General features: G+C 50.9%; 2 protein-coding genes and 1 long non-coding RNA gene across 8 annotated transcripts in view; 1 reads left to right on the forward strand and 2 right to left on the reverse strand.

Moving 5' to 3' along the window:
• BHLHA15 (basic helix-loop-helix family member a15) overlaps positions 1–876 on the reverse strand; it is a 3,866-nt gene extending 2,990 nt beyond the window's left edge. Inside the window, exons 1-3 of one of the 4 annotated variants that reach the window (XM_029946959.1) lie at positions 803–876; positions 561–603; positions 1–131 (exon numbers count right to left, since the gene is read on the reverse strand). The exon at positions 1–131 is cut by the window's left edge and continues 2,990 nt beyond it. In XM_029946959.1, the coding sequence (XP_029802819.1) occupies positions 1–77 (77 nt within the window). In that variant the 5' untranslated portion in view covers positions 78–131; positions 561–603; positions 803–876. Of the gene's footprint in view, positions 132–560; positions 625–802 lie in introns of all 4 variants that reach the window. The other 3 variants (XM_029946957.1, XM_029946958.1, XM_029946960.1) reach the window with 3 other exon arrangements.
• Positions 877–1,023: 147 nt separating this feature from the next.
• LOC115300274 lies at positions 1,024–2,136 on the forward strand. Its single transcript, XR_003912576.1, has 2 exons — positions 1,024–1,150; positions 1,944–2,136. It is a non-coding gene; the product is annotated as an uncharacterized LOC115300274 (long non-coding RNA).
• Positions 2,134–18,429, reverse strand: part of LMTK2 (lemur tyrosine kinase 2) — a 77,518-nt gene continuing 61,222 nt past the window's right edge. For all 3 annotated transcript variants that reach the window (XM_029949938.1, XM_029949937.1, XM_029949935.1), the window contains exons 10-14: positions 15,651–15,800; positions 10,953–13,932; positions 7,274–7,406; positions 6,778–7,020; positions 2,134–5,765 (exon numbers count right to left, since the gene is read on the reverse strand). In XM_029949938.1, coding sequence (XP_029805798.1) covers positions 5,737–5,765; positions 6,778–7,020; positions 7,274–7,406; positions 10,953–13,932; positions 15,651–15,800 — 3,535 coding nt within the window. In that variant the 3' untranslated portion in view covers positions 2,134–5,736. The remainder of the gene's footprint in view (positions 5,766–6,777; positions 7,021–7,273; positions 7,407–10,952; positions 13,933–15,650; positions 15,801–18,429) is intronic.

Genomic DNA, 18,429 nt, shown 5'->3' on the forward strand with positions numbered 1-18,429 from the left:
GGGGTCCGCTCCCCTGCAGTAGCCTCAGGGTTCTGTGCCGGCACCCGGCGCCTGGGGGGCCGGTTCTTGGTCTTCATGGCTCCAGGCTGCTTGTCCCAGGGGGGTGGCGGTGCTGTGGGAGGCCCTTGGAGCTGAAATCCAGAACACAGGCCACCCTGCGGTCATACAGCAGGCAGGCTTAGGACGCCCAGTGGACACTCAGGGCAGCCGTCCTCAGCAGCCCCCTCAAGGCCCAATGACAGTGACCACTAGGGTCCTTCCCATTCAAACATGGAGCCCTGAGCCAACCCCTCCCCCATTGCCATCTGACCTCATGGTGACCCCTCAGACTTCTCTATCTGGTGCCCTGCCCCCCCAAACTGCACATGGCACTGATCCCTAGACTTTTCTCTGTCCCCCCACCGGGGTCTCACTGCCCCCTGAATGCTTCCGGAGTTTAGGTGGCCTTTAACACTTTTCGCAGACCAGGTAGAGATGTGGCGGGACTCTAGCTCATGGTCTGCCTGCGGCTGCTGTGTCTGCCCTCACGGACAGGCCCCCACCCCAGCCACCACACTGACCTCAGATGTCACACGTGCAGGGAAGACACTGGAGCCAGAACCGCTGTGGACATGGGGCAGCTGTCTGCGGTCAAAGGTCGACAGTGGCAAGAGCCTGCCACAGTCCCCAGTCCTACCGCATGGATGCCCCCTCACCCCCACCCCAGGCAGGATTCCTGCCCCCACCCACACCCCCTCCCCACCCGCTCCTGCCTTTGGGTCCTCTCTCCTCGGTCCCACCCGGATCCTCCACCCCAAGTTACCTGGAGATCCGCGGCTGCACGCGCCAGGGCTGCCCACGGGGGACAAGGACACGTCGCTTTAGCCGCCCCGGGCGGAGCCGCGGCCGCATGTAAATGACCTGCGGGGCGGGGCCGGGGCGGGGCCGGGTGCGCGTGTCTCTGCCAGGCGACAGGGGGCGTGGGCGCACCTGCGGGCAGGGAGGCGGGGACCGGACCACGTCCCTACTTCCCCCGCTGCCGCAGCCTCCCCGCCACTGGGAGTCCCGGCCCAGAGCCCATTTGGCGGAGTGGGAGACTGAGGCCTCTGCGAGCCCGCCGGCGCTGAGGGGAAGCCCCGGGACCGCCCTGGCCGCCGCACCTGGCCTTGAGGTGAAGGCTTAGAACAGAAGCCAAAACCAGAAGAACTGACGGAAAAGCCATTTTGCAATTAACACTGATTTCTCAAGCGAGTAGCGGCCCGTGTTTCAGGCGGGCCCTGCGGCGCCCGAAGGGGGGCTTCGTGAGCTCGGCTCACCACTCCGCAGGGCGCAGGTCCAGGGCCCGTGGGCGGAGCTCTGCCTTACCCAGCACCTGCTCCCGCCCGCAGCTGCCTGCGGGTCACAGGAAATACCAGGACATCGGTTTTGAGGTCTCCAGGGGAAAGAAGTGGTCAGCTTGGGCTTAAACCCGGCGTCACCCACCTGCTTTACTAAAACGCCTGCCTGCCTCAGTTTCCTCCCCTTTTACAGGAGCGTTAAAAGCAGCCTCTGGCTTCAGGGGTTCTTCTGGGCTGATGGGGTGCACCTGGAGTGCAGGCAGACCGTGCCTGGACCTGGGCTCCCATCCCTTGTGACCAGCAGGTTCAGGGGTCAGGGGTCGTGGGTGCAGCTCCTGCACTCGTCAGAGGGGTGCTAGTAGGTCTCCATCCACTCCCTGGGGGGTCTCAAGGGAGTTGGTTGAGTGGTTGGGGCCAGGCCTGCTTGGGAGGAGGCTGTCCCTGCCATCTGGGCAGCTGGGCGCGGGGAACGTGGACAGGGAGATGGGGGAGGCCAAGGTCCGCCCGGCATAGAAAGGCTAGTGTTGAGCTGACTAGCCTCCTGGTTTACACCTCATTAGAGGCTGTATCTCAAATTAAAAGGCTTCTGAAATTCATCAATAAGGACAAAAGCTTTTTGAATTGCAGACACACCTTCAGTTTTCCAGTGATTATACAAATCTTCATGTTCTCTCGGAAAAGGGCATACTATCTCTGGAGGCAGGGCAGTGCGTGTCCCAGGGCCACCACTGCAAGGGCCTGCAGCAGGACAGTGCCCGGTCACACACCCTGGCCCTCCCACGGTGGAAAACAATGAGAAATAAAAGCAGCAACAGAGTTTATAAATATATAACTATATTTATTTTGAATATTAAATAGTTTTTAAATTACAAGCAATTTATTGAATCACACTATGCATCAATATACAGTAAAAATCTTACAATTTAAAAATGTACACAATTTAAACTGAAAGTTCATTAGCGGTTATATTGCCGTGAACCTCTTGCAACCGTGTTTAAGCAGGACAGGGAAGCCGCGTGGGTGGGCTGTCCCCGCGGGGTCCTCATCTGTGGCCGGAATTCGACAGGAAGGTCTGTCTGCGTCCATGTGAGCCTGAGCAGCTCAGACATGTCCAGGCCATTCCAGCAACAAATTGTTGGTAATTCAATACCGTCTGCACATTTCAGAATTTATTTATTGGAGAGCAGTTAACAGCTGACACTCGAGCCGACCCCATTACCATCAGGAAGATTGTATATGAGACTGAAATCTGAAGTAATTGTGTGGCCCAGGGTTATCTTAAGGCTACTTCCATAAGGCTACTCTTCTGAAGCCCCTGTCACCGGAGCCTGACATTTGGAGCCTAACACTGGGTTCACTTGTGGAATTCTCAGATGATGGGGGGCTGGGTAGGGCAAAGCTGGGAGCTGCCTCCCTCAAGCCTCGGGCCCTCTGGACAGACATGCGGTAAGTCACTAGCCCTACAAGTACCCTACAGAAATATTCATACAAGGGAGAGGTTTTGAAAGGCGTTTTTACGGCAACAAGATATACGAAGACTTTTTGGAGATAAAACCCATTTCTATAGAAACAGTCACCTGTACGTTTAAAAATAGAACGGATGCTCTGTTTCAATTCAGCTTCGTGGAGCTCCTTCACCATGAAGATGAACGGCTTCTTACCCACACACACGGTCCAAGTTCCAGAAGGATTTGGGGAGCACTTTTTTTACATTTCTTTTTCTGGCTTATGACATGATCATTTGATAATACAAATGAACATTTAGCAAGGAAGGGGAGATTCCTTTTATTCTGGGATTTAAAATACGTAAACTCCACCAAAGTAACACTAACCAAAACCTGTAAGACTCCAAAAGAGGCCGAAATACCACTGTGGACCAGGTGTTATAAGCCTCAAACATACTATCTAGAGAATTCCACGGATTTATTTCATTGCATAACTTCTCAGGACCAGTTTGGTCTGAAAACCCACTACTGGTAACCAACGTAAACAAACAAAAAGAATGGAAGCAAAAGCACATGCTGACACTTCAAAGATGGGCTCAAAATTTTAATCTACATAATTGGTTTCCTGTGTATTGCTTGAGATTTCAAAAGAACATGTTAACTCACATGTGTATTGTAAATATAAAATCTTCCCCACCATGCACCACCACAGTAAGATTTACTACTCAGACCCACCCCCAACTCAGTGTATAAAATGCTTTCTTTTGGCAATTAATCATGACAGCAATATAGATCTAAATTAAATTAAAATGGGAATTAGGTTGTTAAAATCTCCTTAATCATAGTGAAAAAGATACAGCCCCCAAATACCTATAAATTTATCTGGGCTGATTGTATAAGAAGACTATATATTCTGTGGATCTGCTGGATTTTAGTCATTAAATCTGAACTCCTGAGAGTTTGAAAAAACTTGTAGAGTCATCAGCTCTTGTGGATCTCCCCACAAAGACTGGTAGTTAGACGTAAAACTTCAGGAATCTCAGGAAGTCTCCACAGCAAGAAATTCTGTTTGACAGTTTGGCAAAATCACCTTCTAATGCCCTATGATGGGTTTCCGTCTGCATAGCACAGCCCAGCTCTCCTGGCCTCGCTCCCCCACCCACACCACACGGAGGCTCGGGGGCTCTCTCTCCATTCTGAGTTCTTGCCCAGGAAGGTTATTGCTAGGTATAAGAAGTTAGCGAAGTGAGCCAGAATTGATGGTCAGGGTCATCCTTTATGGCGATCTCCAGCCACCACCCACAACGGCATCGCGCACTGGCACCGGGGCTGCTAAGACTTCTGTCACAGCCCAGTGGACCTGTGTGGCACCGGAGTGAGGCAAGCAAATCAGCACCGGAAAGCATTGGGGTGAAGGGCCAGTGCATGGGAACCAAGGGCCCAAGGTCAGACTGTGGCTTCGTGGTGGACATGCCACGCCACCCTCAGCACATGGCACTCTAGGCTCTGGAAACTTCCTGGCGTCAAAGCAGAACTGACGGACTGCAGGATGAGGTCAGCTTTCTTATCCCGAACATGGATTCCTGCCAACACTGGGTGGCCGCGCTCGACACGCTCGGTCCCTTTCAAGGCGAGGGGAGAACGAGGTGCCAATGCAGGAGGGAAGGGTCAGTGCAGATGAGGCCCGGGGCCGTGTCTGGGCGCGACGGCCATCTGGGGCGGCCCAAGGTCCCAACCGGGAGGACATGCTGGCTGCACAGGCTCCACCACGGTCCCTCGTCTCTCTTCCCGGCTTCAGGATGTAGTGTTATCTCCCTGGTGACGGAGACCGGCCATGCCCATCCATGATGCAGGGCGGTTCTTGAGGGGACACCCAGATCTACAGGTGACTTAAAAGTTCAACACCTGATGTGTACAAACAGCAGGAACTCAAACTGCCCTGGCAAACGAGGGCCCTGCGTGCGCAGCTCCTCCTCAGCGCTCCAGACCGTGTACAAGGAGCCTGGAGCCACCGCAGCCCGCGCTCCCACACAGCAAGGAGCGAGTGGGCAGTGGGGGGACCGGGGGGCACACGGGGGGCAGGAGACCTGGACCTCACCCCACGGCTGAGTCTCAGGGTGAACTGCCTGTCGAGTTTTACCGAAAGGGTTTACAAAACTGGGGAGCGGGGTGGGGTGGGAGAAGCACACGGAGGGGCTGCGGACCCCTCAGCGCCTCTGAGAAGCCTCCCTTGCTACTGGGAACCTGCGCTATAGAAAGAGACAAATGTGTGTTTCATTCAATCAACAGAACAAAGCAGTCTTTTTGGACTCATCAAAAATATTTCCTGTAAGAACAAAAAAAACCACTAACATTCGGGATCATTTATCATGTACAAAAAAGTACCATATGTACAATTTCCAACAGTTCTGGACAGCAGAACACTCAAAATATTTAAGCTTTACAAGTACCATGCAGGGCACAAACTATAAAACAGAAAAAATCAAACTAGTGGGTAGCACCAGCTTGACCTGCCTTATTTTCCTTGAATAATTTAAGATTCTGTACAGTATCAGGTACTCTTAGAACATCTATCCACAGTGCAATTACAGAAAGCAAGTAGTGACTTCTTTACAAGTAATAAATATGGCTCACTCACTGGCGCCCAATCCCGGTGCCCTCCCCCCGGGCCCTCGTGCACAGCAGGGGTGCCTAGGCCACAGAGGACACACCACCCCCTGCCGGGACACGGACACGCCCCAGCCTACAGTTCCCGCCCCAGAGCAGGGGCAGCACCCCCAAGGACGGGGTGGGCGGCCTCCCAGCCGGGCTTCCCAGCTCGGGTGCAAAGCCAGCGCGGTTCCGTCCGGGGCCTCCGAGTCTCTCTCCTGGGCCGGGTCCACTGCAGCCGACGGGCGAGGGGATTGCGCTGCCGGGCTGCAGTGCAGGAATGCCGCCCCAGGAGCAGCCTGGGACCTGAGCGCCTTGGGCTCCGCCTAATCCTTTTCTCCATCTTCGCTGCTGCCTGTTTAGGAGAGACAAGCAAAGCTGGGTTTGGGCAGTGACCGTCCCAGATAAAAATAGCCCGGATGGCACCTGAGCTGTGCCGCAGAAAGAGGAACTGAAGCCGGGAGCGCGGCTGCCCGCCACCTGCTCCAGCGCCGCCGTTCCTCCCTCGGCAGCGGCACCTGCCAGGCTCTCGCACACTCGCACACTCTTGCGCACACATCTGCTCCGCTCACACGCAGCTCAGTGTCCACGCTTAGGGCGCAGGAGAAAATCGGCTCTGATCTCTGGCGGATCGCTAGGCAAATGGGTGTTATCTAATCGGCACAATTAAACAGAGCACAAACACAAACACAAGCTCTTTATGGTTCATGGTAGTTATCTGAAGTTTGAATTTCAAAATCGAAAAAAATGTACCTATTAACATTCACCCCCCAATCTAGTCATGGCAAAAAAAGGATCCGTATGGTCAGATAATACCACTTCAAATGTGCCCTGCCCGTGACTTCACACCGTGGCCTCTGCTATCACACAAGACGGAGACTTAATGGCAAAATCAATACTCCCAGCGAAGGACCAGAGCACATCTGGGCTCAGTCCCAAAATCTGGGGCCAAGTATTCCGAAGAGGGAATGCTTTCTGAAAAGCAGCTTCTCTCTGCAGGAAGGAGGGGGGAGGGGGAGCAGGCGAGGTTGTGGCCAAAAGGGGAAAAGAGGAGAAAAGAAGGTGGCAGACACCCTGGACAAGTTTGGGGACCTGTGGCTAGGTGGTCACCCCGGGCCACCCAGCCCAACAGGGGCAGCAAAGCGACACCCCAAGTGGCCCTCAGCCTGTGGAATGACAGAGCCCTGCAGGTGGGGACTGTGACCCCGAGAGCACGCTCTTGGACTGTGAGAGATTTGTGAGGGATTTTTTTTAATAATCTACTCTGCACACACCAGGAAAGCACCAGATCAGCAAGCACTCAAGGCCAGCAGGGAGGGCCGTGCAGGCTGACGCCGGCCCTGCTGGTCACACGGCCCTGCTCTCACCTCCTTGCTCGATGTCTGAGTCGGTAAGGTGAGTGAGGGCAAAGCTGGCGATGTTGGCGGGCGAGATGGAGAACCGGGAGCACGGCGGGCTGTGAGGCCAGCTCTGCCCCGCGCCCCGGGGCGGCGGAGGCGGCGAGAAGCACTTGGACGTCTGAAGAGAAGGCCTGGAGCTAAGGAGGTCACTCGCCGTCTTCGCCGTAAAAGGGTCTGGGGAGAAGTCGTCGTCCCACTCAAAGCCCCCGCCTACAAGCGCGACAAACACAAACCGACCGGTCCTTCTCTGAGCTGCCCTCCGAGCAGAGCGCAGAGGGCAAACACAAGCGTGGGGTGCACATCAACCGACACTGACTTGGGCCGACAGGTGGCAGGGCTGCTCCCCAGGTGGCCTGGCAGTGTCATTTAAACCAGTACGTGATGTCACCCTCCACCAAAGTTTCCTTATTCACAATGTACTATCTTTTAGTTTCTGTTTAAACCCGTCAACAAAGGGAAATACCTTCTTCATCAGTTGAGCTTTCGGAATTTATGCACCTGCTCAGGTAGGGAGAACGTGAAGACGGGGCTGCGCTGCTCAGCTCGGGGCCGTGGGCATCTCCTCCACAGTGCCCCAGCTCTTTGGTTGGGGTCTCCTGAAAAGCCAAAGAGAAATTCCCATCAGAATAGGCCGGCTCGTAGGAGCCCGCCGGCACATGCCTCTCGCTGATAGGCCGTGACATGCTCATCCTCTGACAGGCCGGGCTGGGGCCCAGGGGAGGAGCGACAGACTGCACAGCCCTGTCCGCCCCACCGGAGCAGCTCAGGAACCCGGCAGCATGCTGGAGCGGCTGTGGGTCCCTGGAAAGCAAGCGGCAGTGGCCCTGTCGCCCCACCCTGCTGCCCCCTCGGCAGCTGGAGCCACAGTGGGTACTGCAGTGGAGGAGAGTTCCAGAAGCCCTTTGGTTCTGGTTCTGAGCAGGTCTTTTGACGCCGGACAAGGGGATTCCAGATCTTCCCCATCCGTCTCCGCCTTCCTATCCCCGAGCAATCCTGGGGGGCAGGCATCCAGAATTCTGAGGGAGGTGAACTTCCTCTCCCCATGGGGGAGCTGGGATCCTGAGAGCGAGGAGAAGCCCGGGGGCTTGTCTTCCTCTCTGTCCACACAGTGGCATCCAGTGTGCAGCACCACGTGCTATCGAAAGCCCCAGATGTTTAGCTGTAGCACCAAAAGGGGGGGGGGGGTTCAAGACATCAGAAGGTACCAGGGACACCATGGACAGGGAGGAGCTCAGGAAAACGACCCTATCAAGTTTATGAGCTCCCACCTTCCCGCCAAGCTGCGCATGGTAGACGCACAAAAGCCTGGAGACCTGAGCCGCAGGCCAGACCAGTGCCAAGACTCACCCTGGCCAGTGGGGGACACGTGCACAGGACAGGTTTGAACAGTACAGCAAAAGCTGGGAACAGGGAACCCCCAGCACACACAAGGGTGGCTGGAACTCACGACCTAAACTCCAATGGGTCAATGCCTGCTAGAACAAAAATATCAGCATTCTTAGAATGTGAACAAGAACAGAATCATAAACACACTACGGATACAGTCAAAAAATCGCTCAGCATACAGAGAATCAGGAAAAACTCAATTTACAGATGCCAATACCAAGGTGACACAGATGCTGGGACTGCCTGAGAGACTTTTATGGAAACATTCCTATAAGCAAGGGCAAACGTTCTCAAAATCAGGGTCAAAGGAGAAAAGTCTCGGCAAAAGAACAGATGATAAAAATAAGAACCAAGTACAAATTTCAAAACAAAAAATACACTACCTAGAACTTAAAAATCCACTGGATAGACTCAACAGCAAGATGACAAAGAATAACTGAATCTGAAAAAGATCAATAGAAATGACTCAGTCTGCACAATGATGAAAACAGACCCTGGAGAAAAAGCCAACAGGCCACAGACACACAACAGTCTGATCCTGGAGCACCAGAGGACCCAGAGCGTGGCCAAAGAAAGCATTTGGGGAAATAATGGCTGAAAACTTCTCAAATTTGGTGAAAGTCATAAAACTAGAGATTCAAGATGCTCAGCAAATTGAGACGGGGTAAATGCAAATCCATGCTCATGATCAAACTGCTAAGAGAAAAAAGAAAATTTGTAAAGAAAAATGTCCTGACAGCAAGCAGACATAATAATACTGAGAAAAGAGAGCTGTCGACTCTGAACTGTGGATTCAGAGAAAACATCCTTAAGGAGTGAGGGAAACTCAGATAATTTGTTGTCAGTAGTAGATTTGATTAAAAAAAAAAAAAAGCCTCTTCTTCAAACAGAAGGGAAATGATACCAGAAGGATCCTGGAACATCAAAAATAAAAAGAGAGAAACAGTAGGGCCTGTCTGGATAAACAACCAAATTTGCCTCCTCCTGAGTTTCTTAAAATACATTTGATCACTGGAAACACTCATCAGACGGAGCACTGACGGGGCTTTCAGCGTAAGCACATGGAATACACCAGAGAGCAGTAGTAAGGTTTCTGCTTTCTTTCCACTGGCCATGGCACAGTGCTAATCCTAAATAGATTGTGACAAGTTAGATATGCATATTTTAATCCCCCAAACCGCTACAAAAACTACTAAGATACAGAGTAAAAAATGCGATGATAAATTAAAAGGTAATATTAAAAAAATGCCCAAGTTACCACAAAGGCGGCAAGAAACACAAAGAACAAGAGAACAAATGGAAACGAATAAAGTGGTATGCCCAAATCCAAATGAAACTAATTTTATTAAATGTAAGTGGCCTAAAACCATCAATTAAAAGACAGGATTTTTCAGAAGAGATTTAAAAACCTGATTTGTGGGGCACCTGAGTGGCTCAGTCAGTTAACTGTTTGACTTCGGCTCAGGTCATGATCTCACAGTTTGTGAATTCGAGCCCCACGTCAGGCTCTGTGCTGACAGCTCAGAGCCTGGAGCCTGCTTCGGATTCTGAGTCTCCCTCTCTCCCCGCCCTCCTCTGTTCATGTTCGCGCGCACTCTCTCTCTCTCTCTGTCAAAAATAAATAAACATTAAAAAAAACCAGATTTGTTATTCACAAGGAACTGAGGTCAAACATAATGATACATGTAGACTGAAAGTCGAAGGTTTAAGAAAGAGATCTCATGCAAATGCCAATCAAAAGAAAGCTAGAGTGGCTACATGAGTATCAGACAAGGGAAATGAAGAAGGACATTCTGTCGTGGTAAGAGGTCATGTCAACAAGATTTAAGGATCTTAAATGTGCAAGTGGCTAACAGCCACCAGACAGAGGAAGGACAAGCTATCAAACGGAGAGACAAATCCAGAATTGCAGTGAGAGACCTCAACACCTCTCTCTCCTCTATCTGGCCACAGACGGAACGACCAGCATGCGGAAAAAGCAGCAGCGCAGAGGAACTGAACACGGCCCACCAGTCAGCTCTACCTAACATTCAGGCGTGTTCCTCCAAGTACACGTGGAACATTCACCAAGACAGACCGTAGCCTGGCTCCAAACCAAACCTCTTTAAGTTTAAAGGAACTGATTATACGCTAACTAACTTGGATGTATAATTAAAAAAATAAATTAAATAAAAATAAGGATAAATCATAAAGGGGCTGAAACCATATCACACATGCTCTCTGGCCATAACAGAATTGGACTAGAAATCAGTAACAGATAGGAGAAAACCTTCAACTATTCATCTTTAAAGAGGGTGAAGTTTGAGCTCAGGCACAGGAGGGCTGGAGGGCCACAGAAGCTGCCGCTGCCACTCCCTGGTCCTGATCCACAGGGACCACTGGCGGCCAGCAACCCCCTGGCTACCTGCGGGCCACAGACTGTTCCGGCTTGCAGCTGCGTGCTGACCACTACCGCCAACTGCTAGATTTTGGATTTTGGAAATTTGGTCTGTAAAGCGTAGCTCACTTCGGTAGGACTCTACCAAGAGACACAGAAAGGGCATCCAGGTCTCCTTCCCTTAATTTAATAAACCTTCCCTGTCCCAACTACATATCTGCACATTCTTAGAACTGTAACCAACCCCAAATTCCTATTTCTGAGGAATCCTAAAACAGTGTGTGGCCTCGAAATGGCCACCATAAAAACAAAGCACACTCCACTTCCTAACACATTTTGGAATTCCCTAACATGACAATGTTTGGAAGTTAACAGATACCTGATCAAACAGATAGACTGTGACGTCATCAAAAAACGTCACCGCCTTCTTTTCTTTTTTCCAGTCGTCCGGGAGCTGGTCAAGGGCAACAGCGGCCGCGGGCTTCAGCAGGCTCCGGAGGTGCCTCCCGTCCTCGTTGCTGAGGATCACGGGCACGGGGTGCTCGGTCTCGTCCTCCGACTCAGAGCTCAGGCTGTGCAGGTGAAACGCCCGCAGGTCTTCGTCCGAGTCGTCGCTGTTCTCGTCTTCCTCGTCTGCGTCCATGCCGTCCTCAGAGAGGTCCAGCATGCCTGACACGCCCAGTTTCCCCAGGTACTTCCCTTCGATGTCTGGCTCCTTGAGCTTGGGGCCCTCGGAGTGGCCGCACGAGGCCTTCTCGGCCACCGGCTCTGCGGCACCACCGGGGCACAGGGCGGCACTCGCGAAGGCAAGGAGCTCATTGGTGTTGGTGCCAGTGGAAGTGAGTGTGCAGGGGCGCTCCTCCGGTGCCTCAAAGTCCTCGCTGCTGCTCAGCTCAGAGTTCCCCAAACTCAAGGGACTGCCGGCCTCGTCTTCAGTAGGCGGCGTCTGTTGGGAAATGTCACATGGTGCCGGTTCCGACATCTCTCCGGACTCCAGGTGACCGGGGCTGTGGGAAGCAGGTTGACAACTTTGGTCTGGCTGGCTGGGTCTGGTTTCCAGGCAACTGTCAGTGGCGCCAGGGCTGTGCTCTGGCACGATGGGCTCAGGCAGTGGCTGGTCCGTTACCACTACCGAGTCCGAGGCTGAGGGCCCCGGGACCCCCTCGGACTTCTTATCAGGCTCAGAGTCATTATCTGAGAAGTAAGCGGAGTCTCGGTACGAGCTCTGAGAGCCAGGAGCGAAAGTCTGCGGGGCCACCTCGGTGCCTCTGTGGCTGTCAGCTGCGTCAGAGATGACGATGACCGGGTTGGGGGGGGGAGTGCCACGGCTGCCATCGCCCGCCGTGGCTGCCTCTGTGGCTGAGGTGCCGTCGGGGGCGGGGTGCAGAGTCCATTCAGGGGACTCCAAGTTCTCTGTCTCGTAGCCACTGTCTGCAGGCTTATCGGGGGGCACGAGTTTCTGGGGAGTGTGAGAGCCTAGGGAACCCAATAAAACTTCATGGACATCCACTGAATCCAGAGAGTCAGGGGTCTCCATAGACTGCTCTGAGGCCAGAATGGGTGTTGACAAGCTGTCTTCTAAAAGGCTGTCTTGACTGGTCGAGTCTGAGGAGAGGGCGGACCCCAGGCCCCCCTCCTGTGTAGCATCTTTACAGTGCAGCTCACTCAGAGTGTCCACACCTTCCAAGGTCTTTTCCAGCACACAATCGCTGTGACGGTCTTCTGAGAGGGGCTGATTGTCTAAGTTCTGTTTCAATTCTGGAACGCTACTTCCTGTACTCACCTTCTTGGCAAACATGTCATCAGCCAGGGCAGAGTCACTTTTGGTCAGTCTCAAGGCCTCTTCACTTTGGTGGGTCAGGTCCCGGGGCGGGTCACCAACGCCGTGTGTTTTGGCATCTGCCACAGGAATGTCTACTGTGATGGTCTCAGAGTCTGGATTTATTTCTTGGCAGAGACCGTCTTCGTGGCTACTGGCATCCAAACATGTGGGTCCTCCCTGCTTCGGGAGCGTGTGTGGAGGCGAGTGGGGAGACGCTCCTGTCTCCAGCGAGGGAGGGGGTGCCCGCGCTCCTGGGGAAGGCTGGAGTGAGGTGTCCCCGGCGCTGTCCTGGCACACTGCGTCTGTACCCTCACCCTTCGCGCCAAGGCTCTCCTGCAGCGGAGGAAAGCCTGCTTTACTCTCGGCAAACTGGACTTCAACATCTGCAGAGTTTCTATGTGGAGTTTCTAATACTGTTTCGGTGAAGCCAGCGTTTTTAAGTTCTGTTTGAAGGTCATTTATATGTTCTTTGTGAGACAGTGAGTCTTTTAGTAGGTTTTTCTCTTGAAGAAACAAAAAGTTGGCTGACAACTCTTGAACATTCAGTGGATCAAAATTATCTTGGTGCATCAGGGTTTCTGATAAGCAAAGAGGCTCACAGTCAAAAAGCTTCCGGGGCTTTTCTTTCTCAAAGTGGCACGTTATGATAGAGTCCCTGGGGTCATCCAGACTTGAACTTAAAGGGGTCGGCTTCAAGTCGGTTTGAACTCCGTTTAGTTCCATTAAGTCAAATATTTTTTGGTGACTGGGCAGGTCCTCTGATCTGTCAAGATCGCTAAATATACTGTTGAAAGGGCTCTCAGGGCCTCTGGGGACGTGTGTGTCCTCGGGTACACTGGAATCTTTGGGGTCTGTACTGCTTTGGAAGAAATCCTCGTCTGTGCTGGACTCCTCTAATTCAAGGTTCCTGAGTGTCAGGAACTGGGGCGCCTCCTCGCTTGTCCTTTCTGGGTTATCCATTTCTGTTGTGAGCAGTGCAGGAGGGTAATCAAGCTCCAAGTTGCTGCCGCTTTTTTCTTCCAACTGGATGTAATAGTCACTTCCCACAGAAAGGTTGTGGGCATCAAAAACTGGAACCACTCCGGGGGCCCCACGGGGCACATCCTGGCCACTGTCATCTTGTTTCCCCGGCCCCGGATCTGAAAGTGAACTCTCAAAAACCTCGACTGGAAAGAAGATGCTTGTGTAGGACAAGGCTTCGTCCGGGGGGCCCCGACTGCGCCCGTCAAAGTGGTCGTGCTTAGCCGCCTCCCAGACATACTCAAAGCTCAGGCCCTGGCTGGTCTCAGTCACGGTGAGGACTTCCTCCATCTCACGACCCAGCCGATCCCTGGCAAAATGATCGAGGATTGGGAAGGCAGCGTTACTTGAAGTGTCTCTGCTACTTGTATTGGGTTTAAGAGCATTCCACTGCTGCTCAAAGTCGACCTCTGAGTCCCTCTGGCTCTGCATCCGCAGGTAGGTGAGCAATCTGTGCACGTCCTCGGCCGCCGGCCTCTTGTCTGGGGACAGCCAGCAGAACTGTAACACTTCGTACCTGCGCAACAATTCAGAGGGAATTAATGGAATGATGAGTTGTAAACTACTTTAAAATAAGAAAAGACTTCACAAAGACTCCGAAGCCAACTCGGCACCTCAGAAGTGTCTATGCTACATGCTATCATCACTGTCAACCGCACAAGGGAGCTCGGCTCACTGTAAAGGGACTATGGGGGAAGAAATATAAACACTGGGCCTACTAATTATCTGTGCTCCCAGGACATTGCCCAGTATCAGGGTTTGTCACTTTTCTTCTGGTGTTTATCCAATAACTTATCCCCTGAACTTAGAAGCAGTTTGAATACAATCTCCTCTTTAAAAACTGGGCACCAGTGTTCTGTGTAGTAAGGAATGCACTTGTCTCACATTTTTAGGTTTACTCACTATATTTTGTAAGAACTCAGAGACAAATGTAACTGATCTCTAACTCTTCCCCCTGATAAAAAGGAACTACAATCTTATGTAACACATGGTTTCCTTAGATCATAAAAGTGGCTCAAAGTGGAGGGAAACCGGAGAAAATGAAGTCGAAAGAAGAGAGCAAGCAGGAGCTGGGTCTTCGAAGGGTTGGCTGAACAGAGCCTACTTCTTACGATATAGCCATGAACAAAAGGGAAGACAAAGACGACTTCCAGGTATTAACTGTAGACACTGTGTGTCAAGTTGTTCTGAGTGAGACCATCCCAGCAGCGTGGGGAGCTGAGCAATGCTGGAGTGCATGGGCTTGCCACGCTTCACAGGCAATGCCCATGGGCAGGTAGTGGTGTAGACAGAGGCTTAGAAAGAGGTGAACATGATCCTGACTGCAATTCGAGTAAGAAGTGGTCTGAAGACTCATAAGAAGTAAGTATGTCTTGCAAATATCAACATACACTATGCAAATTAGCTTCCACTGACAATTTAAATATCATCCTTCCTATGCTCTTTTCTCACATATTAGGTAGCACTTACAAAAATAGCCTCATTTTTTTTTTAAAGTTTATTTTTGAGAGAGATAGACTGTGAGTTGGGGAGGGGCAGAAAGAGAGGGAGACACAGAATCCGAAGCAGGCTCCAGGCTCTGAGCTGTCAGCACAGCTGACAACATGGGGCTCAAACTCACGAAGTGCGAGATCATGACCTGAGCTGAAGTTAGATGCTCAACTGACTGAGCCACCCAGGCAACCACAAAATAGCTTCATTTTACAACAATGCCACAATAGGAGATTCCCTTAACATGGACTTTTCTAATGGTTCAGACTTCATATTTTTTCTTATTGCACAGAATACAGAAATTCCTACCTGCTGTACATATTTTTTTTCCAAAAATAACATTAAAATAGAAAAATATATGTTAATTCTAAAATCAGTTGTCAATAATACACAAATCTTGGCTTTTCACAACATTTATTGTGTAAAAATAGGCAATATACTGGGGCGCCCGGGTGACTTGGTAGGTTGAGAGTCCAACTCTTGGTTTTGGCTCAGGTCATGATCCCAAGGTTGTGGGATCGAGCCTGTATCAGGCTCCTCGATGAAAGGAGCTTAAGATTCATATTCATTCCCTCTCTCCCCCACTCCTACTTCCTCCACTGGTACTTCCTAATATAATTAAAAAAAAAAAAGAATATAAATAAATACATACATACATACATAACACGGGGAATATACAACTAACACCCACAGATAGAAGGTCTCCTTGTCTCTGAAGACGACATGGAAAGTGGAGTTACCCACCATCTGTCAGAATACGGCTGCTCCAGCTGGGGCTTAGGGAGTTTTGTGTCTCTCTCTCGAATGACCTGATTGAGAACATCTAAGTTGGAGAGGTTGGAATAAGGCTGAGCAGCATTATCAAAGAGCTCCCAAAGTGTCACACCCAGGGACCTGTGGAAAGAAGAAAATGGTCATTTCTTCCTCCCTGTAGATAGGTGTCGAATCTTTAATGTTCACATTTTTATTTGCACACTCACTCATGACTTTAAGAACAAGGCGTGCAGCAAAAAGGTTATTAAAGATCTCTTTAACACGATTTTTTTAAAAGGCATCTTCAATACGATGAGGATAAGCACGCCTCCTCACATTTGCTACTGAGTACTCTGGAGGGTTTGGCCAACACAAAAAAGAAAAAATTAAGCAGATAACAGGCATAATTATACAGAAGAGCTAATGTAACTGTCAACTTTGAAACTCAACAAATTTTTTTGAAAGATCTTTAGAATGATTTAAGAGTTCAGTAAAATGGTGAGATACAAGGTAGTTATCCTGAGGTGGAAAGGCTGATCCCATTCGCGACAGAAGTGAACAGTTGGGTTTTGTTGCTGTTATGAGGAACCCCTTCCCACCATTCTACCAGCTCCCCATGACTCCAGCTACGCAGCTGTGACCATGGGCAAAGGCAGTGCCCCTTCCTGGTACCCATCCCTCTCCCTCACGCCGAGTCGTCTGTCGCCATGGACACCAGCCTCTGAGGCCCCGTGAGACATACACTTACTGTCCGCCTCCTCCAAGCAGTCTCTGCGTCTCCACCCAGCACTACTGCCCTGGGCCGTGCAGCAGCACCTCCTGTCACTGCGGTGGCTCCCAGACCTGCTGACTATCTGTATGGCCTGGGAACACACAGGTCCTCAGGACCCACCCACCTCCATGGACTCAGATGATAATATATGTGTAGCCTAGGAAATTGCATTTAAAGGGGCGCCTGGGTGGCTCAGTCAGTTAAGCAGTCAAGCATCTGACTTCAGCTCAGGTCATGATCTCATGGTTTGTCAGTTCAAGCCCCACACCAGGCTCTGCACTGACAGTGCAGAACCTGCTTGGGATTCTCTCTCTTTCTCTCTGCCCTTCCCTCACTCACGTTTTTCCTTTCTCTCAAAATAAATAAATAAACTTAAAAAAAAAGTTCCCTAGTGATTCTGACATCCAGCCAGCTTTGGGTCTTGATGGTTTACATGACTTGGATTGATGCCTCCAGAATGTTTGTTTGAATAATAAACTGCACTGAATAAATACGTTTATTATTTGACATTATGTAGTACAATATAACTTATGAGTTAATTTCTCTATGCTAACTTCACAAATCAGTGAAAGAAATCAGCATATTCAGAATCTAAGTTGAGAGACCACTTCTATGAGGGAACAAAATAGACCCAAATCTCACAACTCAATTCAAGAGTAAAATACACTTCCTCCCAGGCACAGACTTGCCAGAGGCAGAGGGTCGTTCTGGATACAAAAGAAGTTTAAGACACTATCAGTGACTTTATGGAGTCTACAATTTAACTGACGAAAATACAAAATTCACATGAAACCCAAAGGTAGTGTATGGTCAATGGCAAAAGGAGTGTTATCCCTGCTATGCTTCATGTGACCTTGGGCACATAAACCTACCTGTCTCAATTCTCCAAATTCCTGATTTAAAACTCCCTCTTCCTCTCCCAAGACCCCAACGAAACCCCTCACCAGCCCCCAGCTCACCCTATTCTTCAGAAAACATGACGCATGAGCTTTCTCAACTCCCCACCCCCACCTGTAACATCTTTCCATCTCCCTTTCTCATCTCAAAGAGGCCAGAGAGAGGATGAAAGGTGTCTCCTCAGCCAGGTCCCTCTCTGCCCCGGAGCTCTCTGTGCCTCGCTGTGTGCTCTCCTCCAGGACAATGGCCATCAGTTACTGCCTCGCACCGCCAGCTACTGAATCCTTCATCTTGAACTGGCTCTTGCCTCCTTGAGTACCACTGGCCTCTTCTGGGGAGAAAAACGTCCTGTAGGTCTCATCCCCTCTTCCAGCAAACTCTCTGAAAGGTCCCTCTCGTTCACCCCCCGCCCAGGGCAGCGTGGCCCCTGCTGCAGGCTGGCCTTGGCACTACTGCCAGCCCTACCACTAGAGACTTCTCACAGTGTCAGAAACAAGGGGTGGGCTCTGCATCTGAGAACACGGGCTAAGCTTTCAGGTTAAACACCCTGCTAGGCACAGTGCAAATTTGGATGAAACATTAAAATTAACTTTTTAAAGACCTCAAAAATGGGATAAGATAGCATGGAATTACCAAGAAAAACTCCAGAACTTGAAGAGCTAAAGAGAATACTAAAACCACCTTAGAGGGGTGCCTGAGTGGATAAGTCAGGTGGGTGTTTGACCCTCGATTTTGGCCCAGGTCATGATCTCATGGTTTGTGGGACTGAGCCCCATGTCTGGCTCCATGCTGTCAGCACTTGATATTCTCCCCATCCCCCCCGCCCCTCCCCTCCCCAAAATATGTAAATAAAGTTAAAAAAATAGAGGGGAGCTTGGGTGGCTCAGTTGGTTAAGCATCCGACTTCGGCTCAGGTCATGATCTCATGGTCTGTGGGTTCAAGCCCTGCCTCGGGCTTTGTGCTGTCAGCTCAGAGCCTAGAGCCTGCCTCAGATTCTATGTCTCCCTCTCTCTCTGCTCCTCCCCCACTCATGCTCTGTCTCCTTCTCTCTCTAAAAAATAAACAAACATTAACAAAAAAAATAGAACCTCCTTTGAGCT

The sequence above is a fragment of the Suricata suricatta genome, chromosome 8 (assembly GCF_006229205.1).
Source record: "Suricata suricatta isolate VVHF042 chromosome 8, meerkat_22Aug2017_6uvM2_HiC, whole genome shotgun sequence".
Taxonomy (NCBI): domain Eukaryota; kingdom Metazoa; phylum Chordata; class Mammalia; order Carnivora; family Herpestidae; genus Suricata; species Suricata suricatta.